The following is a 15920-nucleotide window of genomic DNA, read 5'->3' as shown; positions in this document are numbered from 1 at the left end:
GTGTAATATAAATCCAATAAAAAGTCTTATAGTTAGCATTGTAACACTAACTTGTTAATAATTTGGATTAATACAAATAGGTGGGGACATTTTGACAGTCAAAAGTAGAAGCAAAGAAATACATTATTTATAGTGGCAGCTGGGGTTTTCATTATATATAAGAATCGCTGCTGACTAGATAAAAGCTTGTTACAGATGCTGGAACTAAAATACAATGTAATACAATGAATAATAGGAGCAGCTGCACACTCCAATCTGTGCAACAATATTAATTTATTAAAGCAGGCTTCAAGCATCATGATTGAAGGTCTTTATTGCACAGATTGGCGTCTGCAGATGCTTTTCCTGTTGTTCTGCAATGTTCTTCATTTCCATAATATTTGCCACAGAAAATAATTTCTCGACTGTATGTGGATATTGTATTCAAATGTTGTTGTTCACCTTCCTTTATCAGTCATTTACACATAGATCAGAAAGAACATAGCTGAAACTAATCCCAATGCATTATTATTACTTGAGATACAGTCACTGACTTAGGTTGCTGTAATGGAGCACATACTGTACCTGTCTGCAGCAGAAGGATGTGTGTAAAAAGCATTTAAATTCAACACACAGACATGCCCAGCCCTTGTATTCTTCACACACACACACACACACACACACACACACACACACACACACACACACACACACACACACACACACACACACACACACACACACACACACACACACACACACACAATGCCTTATTCTCTTGCATCAGTTCAGCCTCTCCGTTATATTGATCTTGACAGGTATCGCAGTTTGAAGCAGTTCAATGTGGACATCTGCCAGACGTGTTTTCTAACCGGCCGCACTACCAAGGGAAAGAAGCTGCACTACCCCATCATGGAGTACTACACACCAGTAAGACAAACATCGAGTGCTTTAACGGAATACAAATCCAAGGCTCCAGGGACAAATAACACGACTGTCTCCTGATTCCTGCTGCCAGACCTAGATTAGCCCCGTCTCCACTGTAAGATCTCCATGTGTATACACTGTTATGTATGCTTGCACTGCCTCATCCAGATCCATAGTATGCAGAGATTGACTGCCACTCAACAGTAACATCCTTTTTGGCTCCCATAGTGCACACATAAAGTGCTATATCTTAAGCGATGGCACACACACTCTCCGGAGTCGAGTTAATTCCAAAGGAGCAGGTGTAACTGGAGTGCTAGAGTGGCCTGAGATCGTGCCAGATTTAATCTCAAATCAATTCTGAGCTGTAATATGTGGCAAAAAGCCATCCGTACAATGATTTTTTATTTTATTGGATAATATTTTACATTAGCTAGCTGGAGTTTTTCACAACGCTGAGGCACGCAGGCACACATAGATTTCTACTGTGATATAGATAGAGAGCAGTAAACAAGAGAGCCAGAGAGAGAAAGGGAAGCAGAGAGAGCAGTAACAGCCTAAATGAGAAAGCAGATAGAGGAATGAGTTAGTCACCTGAAGTCAAAATGAGAAAAAAACAGTGCTGAGACAGAGTGGACACATTTCAGATGAGGTCATTTTGGAGAAAGCAACATATTGAAGAAATCGTAAGCGGTGTAATTGATCTCCAACCTTTCCACCAACGCTACCTCTCACGCCTCCTCCCTCCGCAACCCCTCCCCTCCTAAATCACAACTACAGACGACCTCGGGAGAGAAGATGAGGGACTTTGCCAAGACTCTGAAGAATAAGTTCAGGTCAAAGCAGTACTTCACGAAGCACCCGCAGAGAGGTTACCTGCCAGTGCAATCTGTGCTGGAAGCCGAGAGCTCGGAGACGTGAGTCCCACACATGAACACTCACACAAACGCAGACATCGCTCTGCTGTTCTGTCATCTGTCACGTTCACCCATTCAAACTCCTGCTGTCGTTGGCTAATTCTCATGTTCTGACAATTTGTGGGCATTCTTTCTTGCTGAGATGGGTTAAAAGGATGGCTCTGTGTTCATAATTCACATAATGTTATTTATTCCTGTGATCTCAGTCTGGCTCAGATACTCTGTTCACAGGAGCGAGTCTCACCCAAAGGGCAAAACAAGAGCGATGAGACTAAAATCCATGAGATCATCAGGAAGCATAGCTGAGGGCTACAGCAGTACCCAGGGAGATTTAGCATGATTATCGGGCCATGTTTTGGCCGACTGTGTCACAGTAAGGTCACCCTTTCTAACCTCCATAAAATTATTAGATGAATCCAGTGGTTGAAGCCAAGTAAACATTATTATATTTTATAATGCCTATTGTATATTATTGTATAATTATTTCTGATGCTTCAATGTATAAGCAGCATTTTAATGTTACAGCTGGTTGAAATGTTGCTGATTTCAACTTTTTTGTACACCTCGTATGGTAGTTTACTACGCTGGTTTCTAGCCTGGGGACCCGTCAAGGGAGTTTTAAGATAGAGCTGAAAGTCTGCCACGTTATTAACAAGATAGGGAAGAAGAAACAACATTTCTGCAACGCAAAATGTTTGTCAAATCTTTGCTCTCTTCTTCGTTTTACCCCCACATGACTGAAAACTCTTTAATTGAAACAACCTAAGAAGAGAACATAACTCTTTGTTTGAATGACACTTATCATTCGAATGAATGCAATCTCTGAACGCATCGGCTATCGCTCTGACGACGGATAAGCAAAAAAAGATATATCCCAGTTTACAAGATCATTTTAAACCAACAAAGATCTAAATCTTTGGCTTCCAAGTTTGCATTTCAACACTCCACGTGGACTGTTTACCTGCATTCAGCATAAGCTTGCTTGAACGTGATTGGTCAACACTACTCGGACTGCAAACGGGAACCAGAACACTTCTGATGCCAAAATCTGGTCCCGTTGCCGACAGATTGCATATGAATGCAGAATCAGTTTCTAGAATAAGGATGCTCTATAAGCCAATGCCTCGACAGAGGCTGGGTCTGGAGTGGGGAAATCTGTTGCACGCGTTTATAGCAACAAGGTGCAGCAGCTAACGTTGCAACATGAAGCATGTCTTCATCAGGGTAGGAAGACATAGTGGCAGTGTTGATGTTTAAATTGCCTGCGCCCAGCCAACAGCTGTCTCTCATTTGATAGACAAGGTTTGGTCATTGCTTATGTCTTGCCAAAGACATATTTCCACAGCATATATAAATATACATCATAGACAACCATCAAAACAAACATCCTTTCTTGAATTAGTCCATTGCTCAGTTGTATTTAATGTATAAATGCAGTAGTTGTTTCTACACAGTCAAGACTCTTTGTGTGAATAGCCGTCCTGTGTTCTTCCTTATTGAAACGTTCTTACTGTAACTGAAAGCTCCAGATAAATAAATGTGAGGGAAGCACCCCAAAGTTGTACTTAACTATAACATTCTGAAACAAGTCATACATCTCTTGCTTGCATCCGAACTGTGTTCACAGGTAAAACTGTGTAAATTAAGTGTTTTTTGAATGCAACCACATCATCCATACTTGGAGTGTGTTAAAAATGCCTTGGTGATATAGTAACGTTTGGCTTCTGTTGTTCCCAGGCCATGCTCCTCACCCAAGCTGCCCCATGCAGACACACACAGCAGGATTGAACATTATGCCAGCAGGTACGTGGCCCACTGTGCTGTGCTGTACATCAAATCACACCACCAAAGCGTCTCACTTTGCTCTCTCCAAATCAACTTTTCCTCTTCTTTATATCCACTCCAGCCTTGCTTCCACCTTCTTCTCCTCCCCCGTCTTCTCTGCTCCCGCTCCTCACCCTTCAGTCTTCACCCAACACACTGATTGAAGTATTGATTTAGCTACATTGTGCTCTGTACTCCAGCCACGGTAGAGACTGAAGCCTACTGCCCAGCAGTTTCCCTCCCTCTTACACTCCACATGAACACACGCTGGCTGCCGCACATCAGCAGAGCAGTTGGTGGTTGTGTCTGTGTGTGTGTGTGTGTGTGTGTGTGTGTGTGGAGGTCAGCGGGGTTCAGTGTGCCTAGCGGCTTGTCACTTGCTAGGGCAGTGAGCCCATTGGTCACCTGGGAGCTGTTGGTGTGGATTAGTGTCTGTCTGACAGGTTATGAACAGGGGCACAGCACTGGACTCCCCCACAGTGCTGCAGAGCTGGACACACACACATTTCCACTGAGCCTGCAGTGTGTGTGTGTGTGTGTGTGTGTGTGTGTGTGTGTGTGTGTGTGTGTGTGTGTGTGTGTGTGTGTGTGTGTGTGTGCCATTGTGTCTTACTTCCCTGAGGCTCTTCCACACAACTGCTTTAGACACAAAACAGAGGGAACAGACACCAACAAGAGAGCATGAGCAAATTGTCCTCTTTACCCCTCTTATCTCTCCCTTTTTCCCCTTCATCCTGTTCTCTGTTTGCCTGTTTTTGCTTTTTTATCTTTGATCCCCCTCTTCTATTGTCTGCCAGCCACACATTCATTTCTCCCTCTTTTTCCATCTCATGCTCTTGCTTCTCTAATGCTTTCTTCTTCTCCATTCTTTAACATGTTTTCTGTTATCCTTTTACATTTACTCATGTGTTGTGAATAACTGAACAATTTGCTTAAAAACATCTATTGTTGAGTCATGTTGGTCACATAAATCTGTTTTTTCTGTATCAGAATGAATCAGTGAGGGTTTCTATTTGAGACAATAATCTATGATCACAGAGCGGTGCTTTCAGATAGTGTCCTAAAACATATTTTTCTAAGCGCTATAATTATAAATTATGTATAACCCACTATAGTTGTAAGCAGATATAAGGAGAGTTGAAATGTATTCATTTTTTAATAACTTACTGCTCATGTGAATCATCTGTTACTGGTGTAGAAACAGATGATGCATGTTTTCTAATGTAACGTTGTTGTGTTCTTATATTAATATGTCTTCTGAGCACATTTATAAACACTTTGGAAGATAAATGCTGGCGACATTCTATATTTTTGTTATATTTTGTCTGTGAGAGACCAATGCTGTGTGACGTATCCAGCCTGTCTGTCTCACAGCCTCAAGCCCATTCTTTACTACCAAATCTTTAAAAACGGGTTGTGAATACATGCTTTCAATATTTCCTGGGCACAACAGCTGTCGCTTTAGCAAATGTTTTCTGCAACAGATCTGGTGTTCCAGCGAGTATTTTTGGCAGTTGGAGTAACTGTAAATTATGAAGAAACATGTCAGGCTCATTGATGTGTTTTTAATAATTTTGGACAACAATGGCACAGAAGTATCATTTGTGAGAATAATACACAATCACCAGACTTATCCTTTAAACGTACTTGTTAATGAGTGAATATTGTAACTGTGTAATGAAGCATTCATTGAATTCATGAAATGTATGTATATTTAATAGTATGTATGTTACTTTATTACCGTAAATGGCTTTCCTGTGAAGCTTTTACTGAGACATAAGGCAGTTTGATCCAATTCGGTGGTCGTTTTTGTTCGGCCTTAGTTCATGTCTTGAATTGGAAAGCATGATATTGGGGGCAGCCGCTAACCACAGGGTCAGCGGTTCGGTCCCTGGTTCCGCATGACAACATGTCAATACTGCTCCAGATAGTTAGGCCAGCGCCTGGCTCGGTAGTTTGCTGCCATTGGTGCAAACTACCTGAGTGAAGGGGTGAACGAGAGGCATTCGACAGAATAAAATGATGAAGTGATGACATTTTGCTCAGCCATGAATGTAAACTGCAACATGACGGAGGCATACAACCACTAGGCAGCAATTCTAGTTGTTATCTTGACCCCTTTCCATGTTTAGTTCATTGACCAGTACTACTTTGATCCTGCGTGCCAAAGAGACATTATACTGGCTCAAAATGTATTGAGTGAGTTTGCTCTGCTTATTCCATCATGATCTGAGCACTATCATAAAATACGGGGAGACAGAGTAGTCTGTCTGTCTCTTATTCCTTATTTGAATTCATTCCCCGTATTATTCGTAAGTCTCCGCTCACTTTGAACCCTAATGGAAAGTCAAGGCAATGTCAAAATACTGGGTGCCATCACTGGCAGGTCGGTGTCGGAAATTCTTCCACCTTCTGATGGCATATAAAACAGGTGTGTGTGTGTTTCTCTCTGTGTGTGTGTGTGTGTGCGTGTGTGTGTGTGTGTGTGTGTGTGTGTGTGTGAGTGTGTGTGTGAGTGAGTGTGTGTGTGTGTGAGTGCGGGCGTGTGTGTTAAAGTGCCCTTCATCCAAAAAAGGACGTGTTAATCCATGCCAATAATGCAGTCTCCAGTCATCTCAAGGGAGATAACTATTTGATGTTTGGGGTTAGAAAAGCCAGATTTGCAGACATGTCAAACACTGAGACTGCCTCCGTCTCCTAATCATCTCTCTCTTTGTATGCCCCCCCCCCGTATTGATGCAGGAGTAGAGTTCATTCCTTTGATCAGCGCTGCTTCGATATCTTATAGAGCATAGATGGGAGGAAGATACTGAAAAACCTCTTAGAACTCTGAGAGAGGATTTCTCCTCTCTCTCTCTCTCTCTCTCTCTCTCTCTCTCTCCCATTTCTCATTTCCTCTCACATCCATTTACATTCATGTAGGATGCTAAACACAAATGTGTGCACAAGACACCCACACCCACATACCCATGCAACTATTTCCTATTACTTTCTACCCTTTCATTTCTCATTTGCTGTTGTCGCTGACTGCGGCTCCAGGTTTGTGAAGGCTTTCTGATGGACAGTGTTTTAGGTTGAATTACGAGCGGTCAGGTTCACAGGCTGGACCCCCTGAAACAGGACATGGATAAATCCTAAAATTCTCAATTTTATGGCGTCATCAAACTCTGGAGAGAGATAGGATGTGATGCGGATGTCCCTGACAGCCTCTACATCACTCACCCCTCCTTCTTCCGCCCTTCAGCTGACGACACTCTGCGAAAGATGATGCAGCATGGAGCGTGTTGTGTGCATATGTGTACTGAGTATGCTGCAGTGAAGATTTAAGACTGATGCTTTCATGGAGCACATGTGTGTGTGTGTGTGTGTATGTACGCATGTATATATGTGGGCAGCCAAGCAACGGCCAAACAACTAAGATTTCAACTGTCGTATAGAAAAGTAGCTTCACACTTTAAGTCAGTGTAAGACAACATAATAATATTGTGGGAGTAGTTTAAGTGCGTGACTGCTTTTGTTTACTTCACATTATTTTTAATATGAAGAAGCCAATATATACAGTACATATGCTAAACTCTCGCCATAGTCTGAATGTTGTGTTTGTGTTTATCCAATTTATCTCTCTTTTTATTTAGTAAATTGACTTAATTTATGTAAAGTGCTTTAAAATGTTCCTCTTATTCACACACACTCGTACACTGATAGCAGCAAGCTATCATGTAAGGCACTGGCCTAACCATTGGGAGCAGTTCAGTGTCTCATGGTGTTTTTCTTTATTTATGCCATCAAACCTAAAACAATAAAAGCGCCATGTATTTTTACACTTTTTTCCCTCTACTGCAGCATTTTTTGGGGGGTTATAGTAGTGGAACAGCTTACAGAGCAGCATGCACAGTGCAGCTGTCCACTGGCAGTCAGCAGGACATAATGCAGAACTAGAGGCTCTGTCCTTGGTCCTGAAAAGCCACACAGCGACTCGCTGCTTCCTCACACACACCAACAGCTGCTGTCCGTGGCGCTGGATAGAAGCATATTTTGACCTTTTTATTGCTGATAGACAGTGCACAGCATTTCATCAGAATTTCATCCTCCCCTCCTTGTGCACACTTGTATAGCTCGAACTTTATGGCGAGTACAATTTCTACCTCTCTGCATTCGTGGCAGTCAGATGTTTGTGTACAGTTGCAGTCCATATTTTTAAAAGCCCATGGTCTTATTCGCACGATCTAAAAGCTAAACTGTACTGATTCTTTCTTTTATCTTCACTCCCCAGTGGTTGATAATATCAATCTGTTGCTTTTGATTTTTTCTGCATTTGCTCTGACTCATCCACTCTCTTGTATTTCTCTTTTTGTCTCTTTTGTGTGTGTGTGTGTGTGTATATATTCATCTTTGTGTTTTAGATTGGCTGAAATGGAGAGCCAGAATTGTTCGTTCTTCACGGATAGCCTGTCTCCTGATGAAAGTCTGTGAGTATGCTGCCCACTCTACCTCCCCCCTCATTACAACCAGAGCCTTTCATCGGGATTATGTGTGTGTGTTTTGTGTGCAAAGTCTTTCCTCCTGATACATTGATTGTTTCTGTGTGTGCTCTGGCTTGTGCGTGTGATGGCTAGGGAAAGATTGGGGAACATGACATAAATAATCAGGCACATAATGAAAATGACCCACAGCGAGCAGCGTGCACACAGTCCCCCTTCATCACGCACATGCCTGCTGTGATTAAAGTACGTGGCTGTGGGTAGATACACAAACCCTGCTGAGGAGAGAGAGGTGTGTGTGTGTGTGTGTATGTGTGTGTGTGTGTGTGTGTAAAGCAGGCTGAGGAGCGGGGTGGTGGCAAGGTAACAGCAGTGAGAGGAATGGGGATGTTTGATGTGAATGAGGTGGCCAACAAGGTGAGTCCTCATTGTGGAAAGTGTCGGGTGGACAGAGTGGTAATGGTAGTATTTGTGTGTGTCTGTGTCTTATTTTGTTGACATCTGTGTGTGCTACCAACCATTTCCTCCTTCTCTGTATAGTTTTTCTTTTTCATTGCACTTTAAATGAAAGGTTTCTTGCCCAGCAGCTCTGTTCAAAGTGTTATCAGGTCTTTTAGGTGTGTATGTGTGTGTGTGTGTGTATTGTGAAGTGTGCTCATTATTTCTTTTTTAGATGTGACTTATGTGTGTGTGCTCTGAGAGAATGCTGTAATTGACACCACAGTAAAAGTTAGTTTGAGGCTTAGATAAAACTGCACCACTTTTACGCAGTGCAACACTTTTTTAAGCAGTGCTTTTCACTTCTGGAATAAGTGCCGCTGAAGCCTGCTCCCAATGTCTTTGTTGCCATGTGCATGTTTTGAGTGTCGCTTGGATGGAGCTTTGTCACAAAAATGCCTGCATATCAGTGCATGTACATAATGTTTGCATGTCTGTCTATAAATCGATGCCTGAGAGTGTGTTTGTATGCATGACACTTCACTTCTACCTCTTTCATGTGTAGCCGTGCTGTTTTCCGCTCTTGTGCCATTGGATCTTGTTGTTCTTAATCTGCCAATCCGTCCTTCTGTCTGTCAGTGCCTCTCTGTTTTTCCTGCTGCACGGCTCTGAACATGCTGCTGTGCTATCTGTGCCTCCAGCTGGTGTTTGGCAGGCACCATACTGTTTCCTGTCCTGAGTCACGCTGCCCGTGTGTGTAGCCTTCACCCTCCACCTGTGTGCATTGTTCCCAGTTCACTTTTTGCTTATTTCCAGGTAACGGACATGAGAATAAGCGTTAGATGCATAAAACAATGGAGCCTTCAGTCATTCATAAGTGGGTCCAAAATAATCCATATCAGAATCAATGTGTTGTTTTTGCTGAGATATGTTCACAGACCAGCTGGATCATCGTTAACCCACACATGTGTCAAAGTAGGACTCCCTAAGTAACACATCTGCAACTAAGGTGGATCTCGCCATCTCTAGACATACGCGGTCTGCTTGAAGTCGGCCTATTAATACCTCTGTGATGTATAATTTGGCTCAATAAAATAGTAATAAACAGTCTTTCCATTAAAATAATTGCCAAACCTTCTGAAATGCATCTATTGTTTTACAGCCGTAGGTCTGCAATCATAAGTCTGCGCATTACGTTTTTCGTTCCATCATGAAACAAAGTTTATTGTTTCGGGCAATATATTGTTGATGTAACTTAAGAGCCACCTTAAATGTTTAATAAATGTGAGTGAATTTGCAATGTTGTGGTGAGCCAAGTTTATGACAGGACATTTAATTATTAGACTGTGAACCTGGATCAATGCCTTTGTCATAGTGTCCCATCCCATTCCGTCCAGACCTGTTTGATTGCAATACCTTTCCTCGTCCTGCACGCCTTGCCTTGCTTTGGCCCGTGTGCTCTCACATGCCGTCCTTGGCTCTGCTTTGTGCTGCTGGTGGCTTTTTGCTGGTGGCTCAGTGTGCTGTCTCCTGTGTGGGGGACTCAGGGATGAAGATCAGTACCTCCTGCGTCACTCCAGCCCAGCCCTGGACCATGACTCACCCTGCGGACAGCACATGCTGTTGGCCCACCTGGAGCACCAGGACAAGGAGCAGCTCCAATGCACCCTGGCCCGCCTGGAGAATGAGAACAGGTCTGTATCCAGGAAAATACAAACACGTGTCTTAGGACACTTCGGTGCATTGAGTCTAGAGCCGGGTTCTTTTCTTCATTTGTTCAGCTGGTGGGGTTATCGCTGCGTCTTTGTTTTCACACACAATAAATGCTTCTGAGCTTTGATTACGCATCAACTCGCATCAACACCAACCTCAAAACATCCATGAAAAATAAGCATGAAGAACTCTGTTGGATTTGGTTGTGGATTAGAATGAGATTTAGACCGAGGCTAGTCTAAAGACATGAAGCAAAGATGTAAAAGTTTGGTTTAGGGAGTGATTTTCATCAGTAAAGCTCCAGGGGCACAATAACACAAATATGCTTATGTTTACTCTGAGGAATTGCACTCCTTTCAACGTGTCTGCTGCCATATGCAGACCTTCTGTAAAACAATGTGTTGATAACGATGAAACATCGCACTTTGACAGTTTGTTGGTGTCCTGCAGAAAAGACAGGAAGAGTCCATTATGGATGGACTTGTGTGATACGAGTGTAAAGCAGCTCTTCGACACATTAATTCAGATGTTAATACTTGAATTTTAATTTATTGTGTCCTAGTTGTTAAGAGGCTCAGGCATTTTCCATAAATGATGCAAAATTCCTTTCTACTATCCATTTAATTGGGCACCAGAGGCAAACTTGATGATTCAAACGAATAATTTTCCCGTCTTCAAATCGGTTGTGACCTTTCCACACACACACACAGCGACATCCAGCTTACGCACACACATGCACTTGTGCCCTTTGGGTGCCTGAAACCTTGACCCAGCTCAGTAATGGCACTGCAGTGTGCTCTGTTGTCCTATTTATGACTATAGTGGCTACTGTAGCCTAGTTTACAACAGCTGCTGTGGCTCTCATGTGGCTCATATCTGAACAATACATCAATACGAGAAACAAACACCTTTAACACTGTTTTGTTTGGGGGGGGGGGGGTGTACTGGAGACGTCATGTCTCCAGCACACTTAACATTGTTGTATTAGCTTGGTGCCTTTTTCTCAGGGTTACTTGCTCAAAGCTTTTCTACATATTGGGTTCTAACCAGTTCAGAAGAAAAGAAAAACAATTTAAAGGAGAAAGAAATGTGTTTAATTTGCTATTATTATTATAACACATACAGCATTGGAGTCTGTGGGAGTAAAGCTATTGTCAAAAAAATACAAGGGTTGATCCACTGGACTGGATATTTGGGCGTGATGACACTGTGATACGGGCAGCTTTTTAGTAACGCTTCACAGTCGCAGTGTATAATCAGTTGACGCTTAGTATCACACATGGAGGAGATAGAAGACATGATTTATTGCAGCTTATGCACGAACTGAAAATGATTGCTCTCCGTGTGCTACATTGTCAACAAGACATTATCCTCTTGGTGGAAGCTGGATAAATACCTTTGGTTGTGTTTATGTGTTTTGTATGCTGCACCAGCCTTGACTGTTTTCCCTCCATCTGTCCTCCACTGTGGGTCCTCAGGGTGCTGCAGAGCGAGTACAGAAGGCTCAAGTGGAAGCACGAAGAGGCGGCGTCGGTTCCCATGCTGACTGAGGCTGGAGAGGGTGGACCAGGTTCACCCACGGAGGAAGGGCAGCAGGATGAGGAGCTCCTGGCCGAGGCCCGGGTCCTCCGACAACACAAGTCGCGTCTGGAGACCCGCATGCAGATCCTGGAGGACCACAACAAACAGCTGGAGTCCCAGCTTTGCAGGCTCAGGGAGCTACTGCTACAGGTACACCTCTGTGACAGGCATGCTGGTGGGGTGTCAGGGAGAGAGTTGAAGAAACTTTCCGGGGAGAAACTGTGTAATTCCATGATGGAGACAAAGGTCTATTATTAATTATACATTTTTTTATTTTGTTTTTTTTGAGTTTGTAAACAAAGAATTTCATATTTAGCTGACCTGCGGTCTCAAGGTTATGCTAGCTCAGCATTTGGATGTAAATGGAAGTGTATAAAATGATATAATTGTTTTTAATAGGAAACTATTTGGGAATAATTACATATGTAGATTGATAAACCCTGAATTATATAGTTGAAATCAGGATGTGACGACGCCCTGTTTTAAAGGGCCTCAATGCTGTTGGTGCAAGAGTTATATATATTTTGCCGTTAATGCTTACGTACTTTTACTTCTTACTTATTGTGCATGGGGTGTAAAATAAGAAAAACAGGTTTAAGAATAATCCACAAAAAAAGCACAGTAACAGTAGAAGAAAGCCTGCACGTTGCTCATTCACTTTGATGGAGAAGAGTGGCTTAACCTCTGCAACTAGGATATTTTATATTATTACTTATACTCTATAAATACTTGTAATATTATATAAGTATTATTCCATCTTCCCATGAACCAACAGTAGTATAAGTGGCTGCTTTATCTGAGCAGCTTACAGCAACTGGATGCCTTCTCCTCTTGCTCCCCTCTCTCTCCCAAGCACCAGCAAGCCTTATCTAATAAGAGGCTGAAATCCAATCTATGTAGATTATGTTTGAATCAAATTCATACAAGACTCTGCTGCCACACTTTGAACAACTCTCTCAATCCAATCCTTGCTGCACTTGATTTTAAGATGTTACTGCCTGCTTTGAGATCCTTGCACACTCCTGTCCATATCTGTGATCTGCTAATTCCCTTTGATCCTGATTCCTGCTTGAGGTCCTCTGCTAGGGCTCTACTGATGGTAACTAACTCAATTTTGACCTGTAACTAAAGGTGACTGGGCATTTACTGTCCGGGCTCCTCTGCTGTGGACGTCCCTGTCTCATTAACTGGGAAGGTCAAGAGTTGGATCCCTGTAGTCACTAATGTGTCCATCTGCTCTGTTAAGGGGCTCTGGTTAACGGTCTCATCTATATTTCTAACTGAACTGTGGCTCTCAAGTTTAATGTTTTTTTTTATATGTGTATGCATCACAGTGTGTACATCCAGTACTTCATCTAAATTCAGTACAATGCATAAAAAAGGATGAGATAAAAAAGAAGAGAAGTGAAAAAAAAACATGACAGCTGCTCTGAGAATGTAAATTTCGAACTTTGGCAATATACTCTGGCAAGATTGAACTACCAGCAGGGAATACGGAAAGTACAGTATAGAAAGAGAAAAGGCCTTTCGACAGTCTGAGCCTAATAGAAAAGGATTTACTGCAGTCTAAAGGAAAGGTGTGAGAAAGAGATTGAAAGCGGAGTGGGAGCTGACACAAAATGAGAAAGTGTAAATTGTTAGTCGCAGGAGTTCAGATGTAAATTGTGTCACTGAATAAAGAGAAAGCAAAGGAGAAAGGCACTTAAACAAGAGGTGCAGGATGCTTCTTGTTCAGGTTAAAGCAAAGGAGGAGGAGGAGGAGGAGGAAGTACACATTCCTGGCTGAAAGAAATGCCGTTCAATTCCTTTTCTCCCAGGACAATATCACAGTTTCCTCAAAAAATAAAATCAGCCTTTGTAGTCTGTGTAAGTTTATGTATGAATTCCTCCCAATCTCTGCAGACACCCCGATTTCACGGCAACTACTGAACTTACTCACCTCCCGAGTATTGCCGCAGTGTCGCTGAAACAATACAAAAGATGCTGGGTTGCATATATGAGATATTTGGGAATACAACTGAGTTACATTGTACATCTTTGATTGTGATTTGAGACTTTCCCCCACGTCTGTCTGCAATGCTGATGTGTGCAGTGCAATTCCCTGTCTTTTCAAATCTATCAAAGCACAAATCACAGTAACCTAGTGATTTTGTGTAGCAGCTGTCAGTCATTTTTATAATTCTGTTCAGGGATGCCAGTGGAGAGCTGCGGGCTGAGTGCGATAAACTACAAAAATTAATTTCTACGTGAAAGGCAATATGTGTCTGCAGCCTAAAAACGTGATGGATATGAGCAAACATTTGGATTGAGCGTTGATCAGTGTTTCCTTTAAAAACAGCCCAAAGATGACTCGGAAGCCAACGGATCAGAGCCGTCAACCCTGTCTTCTCCTGTCTCTGGAGGGGGTCATCACGGGGAGCCGGCCAGCAGAGAGACCACTGACACTGAAGCAGCAGGTCAGCTCGGCCATGGCTAGATGTGTGCTTGACACATTGAATGTGAAACCATGCATCTTCCCCTCCCATCCCCCGCCTAACCATTCATAGAGGTGTAACCTTCTGTGTGTGTTTGTGTCTGTCAGGGGACGATATGGATCACGAACAGGATACGGTGCTGCAGCTCCAGGAAGTCATCGAGCAGCTAAGAAACGTCTTCCCTTCAGAACCGGGTGAGTTCTGCTACAGCTGCACGGACCCGCAGCAGCCGAGCGCCCCACGCGTCAGAGACGGACTCTTCGCTCTTCTGTCACCCGCGGGAGAGTGAGAGATGGAGAGGAGAGCAAATATGTACTGCTGTGGGTCGATAGTCGGAGGGGGGGGGGGAGATTAAATGGCAGGGAGGAGGAGTAAGATAAAGAGAGACAGTAGCACAGAGAGAGAAAGAGAGCGTCACTGTCACACACTTTGCAAACCGTCCCGTCAAATTTAAAACACAATTTGCTGGACCGTCCAAAGCCTGTGGCTTGAACAAAGAAAGGGATTATCATAATTATAGCCTCTCTCTCTCTCTCTCTCTCTCTCTCTCTCTCTCTCTCCTATTTCCTAATTTCAGGCACCACCTCACATATCTAACCCCGAGTGGGCCTGGAGTGAAAGCCTGAAAGGAAGCCTGATGGCAGAGGGAGGAGCTCCATACGGCTGAGGTCAGGCCACAGTACAGCAGGCCCTGTGACCGCTGCAGCAGCTATGATACCCAGAGCTAACCCTCCACTGGAATCTCTGCACTAAAAGCCGTTTTCATGCAAAGTGCTGAAGGCTCACGCTGATGTCGCTTTGGCCAGGCTGCGCTTCATCACTACAGTGGCGCAGCCTGACACCATGCTGACGAGCCAAAGGCAACTAACATCAGCAGCAGGTCAGGGAGAGACTAAAGTAAAGGACCATGCCCAGCCAAGACACTGTGCTAACCAGTACCTGTGTAGTTGTTAGAAGGTGTGAAGCTTTATATTTCCACAGCACAAATTGGACCTTTCTTAAGGAGAACTTTAAAAAAATAGAAAAAAAGGAATACGAAGAATATCCCCTTGTTTTGTCAGAATGCCTGTATCGTCAGTGGTTTTTTTTTCCTCCTTGAATGTGTTATCATGGTTGTTAACTTTGTTTTTTGAAGGGAGGTGGCACGTCAAAGCTAGATCAGCGCTGGGCTGACTGCAATTCATGTGGCTGCGTGTTGCAGATTGTCAGGGAGTTGACAGCACCCACAACGAGCTGATTTACTTTGTGAGAAAGACACGTCATCAGTTAAATCCATGATTTATTTAAGACAGCCAAAGTGCCCGCGAGCACAGCGCCTCTGTATGCACACACTGTGTTCCTCTAATCCTCTCACACTGCTTGTCGCTCCCATTGCTCCCCTTTCTTAAATGAGCCCATTACGCTCATACAGAGCCACTTGCACTCACCGTACATGCACACACACACACACACATACACACGTATGCTGCTACATACACACTCCCTATTTACAATGCACGCTTTCCTCATTGTGAGCAAATGGCTCCTTCCATGATCAATAACGTGCCATGCTGCATCACTAAAAATACAGACACTTCCATGAAAAT

General features: G+C 43.2%; 1 protein-coding gene across 1 annotated transcript in view; it reads left to right on the top strand.

Moving 5' to 3' along the window:
- drp2 (dystrophin related protein 2) overlaps nucleotides 1-15584 on the top strand; it is a 149460-nt gene extending 133876 nt beyond the window's left edge. The window contains exons 16-24 of the mRNA XM_079268873.1: nucleotides 798-909; nucleotides 1687-1823; nucleotides 3561-3626; nucleotides 8051-8116; nucleotides 10114-10260; nucleotides 11758-12010; nucleotides 14199-14316; nucleotides 14442-14528; nucleotides 14912-15584. Of these exons, the coding sequence (XP_079124999.1) occupies nucleotides 798-909; nucleotides 1687-1823; nucleotides 3561-3626; nucleotides 8051-8116; nucleotides 10114-10260; nucleotides 11758-12010; nucleotides 14199-14316; nucleotides 14442-14528; nucleotides 14912-14931 (1006 nt within the window). The 3' untranslated portion in view covers nucleotides 14932-15584. The remainder of the gene's footprint in view (nucleotides 1-797; nucleotides 910-1686; nucleotides 1824-3560; nucleotides 3627-8050; nucleotides 8117-10113; nucleotides 10261-11757; nucleotides 12011-14198; nucleotides 14317-14441; nucleotides 14529-14911) is intronic.
- The last annotated feature ends 336 nt before the right edge of the window (nucleotides 15585-15920 follow it).

Source organism: Melanostigma gelatinosum (assembly GCF_949748355.1).
Source record: "Melanostigma gelatinosum genome assembly, chromosome: 5".
NCBI classification, from domain to species: Eukaryota; Metazoa; Chordata; class Actinopteri; order Perciformes; family Zoarcidae; genus Melanostigma; species Melanostigma gelatinosum.
This window is presented reverse-complemented; position numbering and strand designations above follow the sequence as displayed.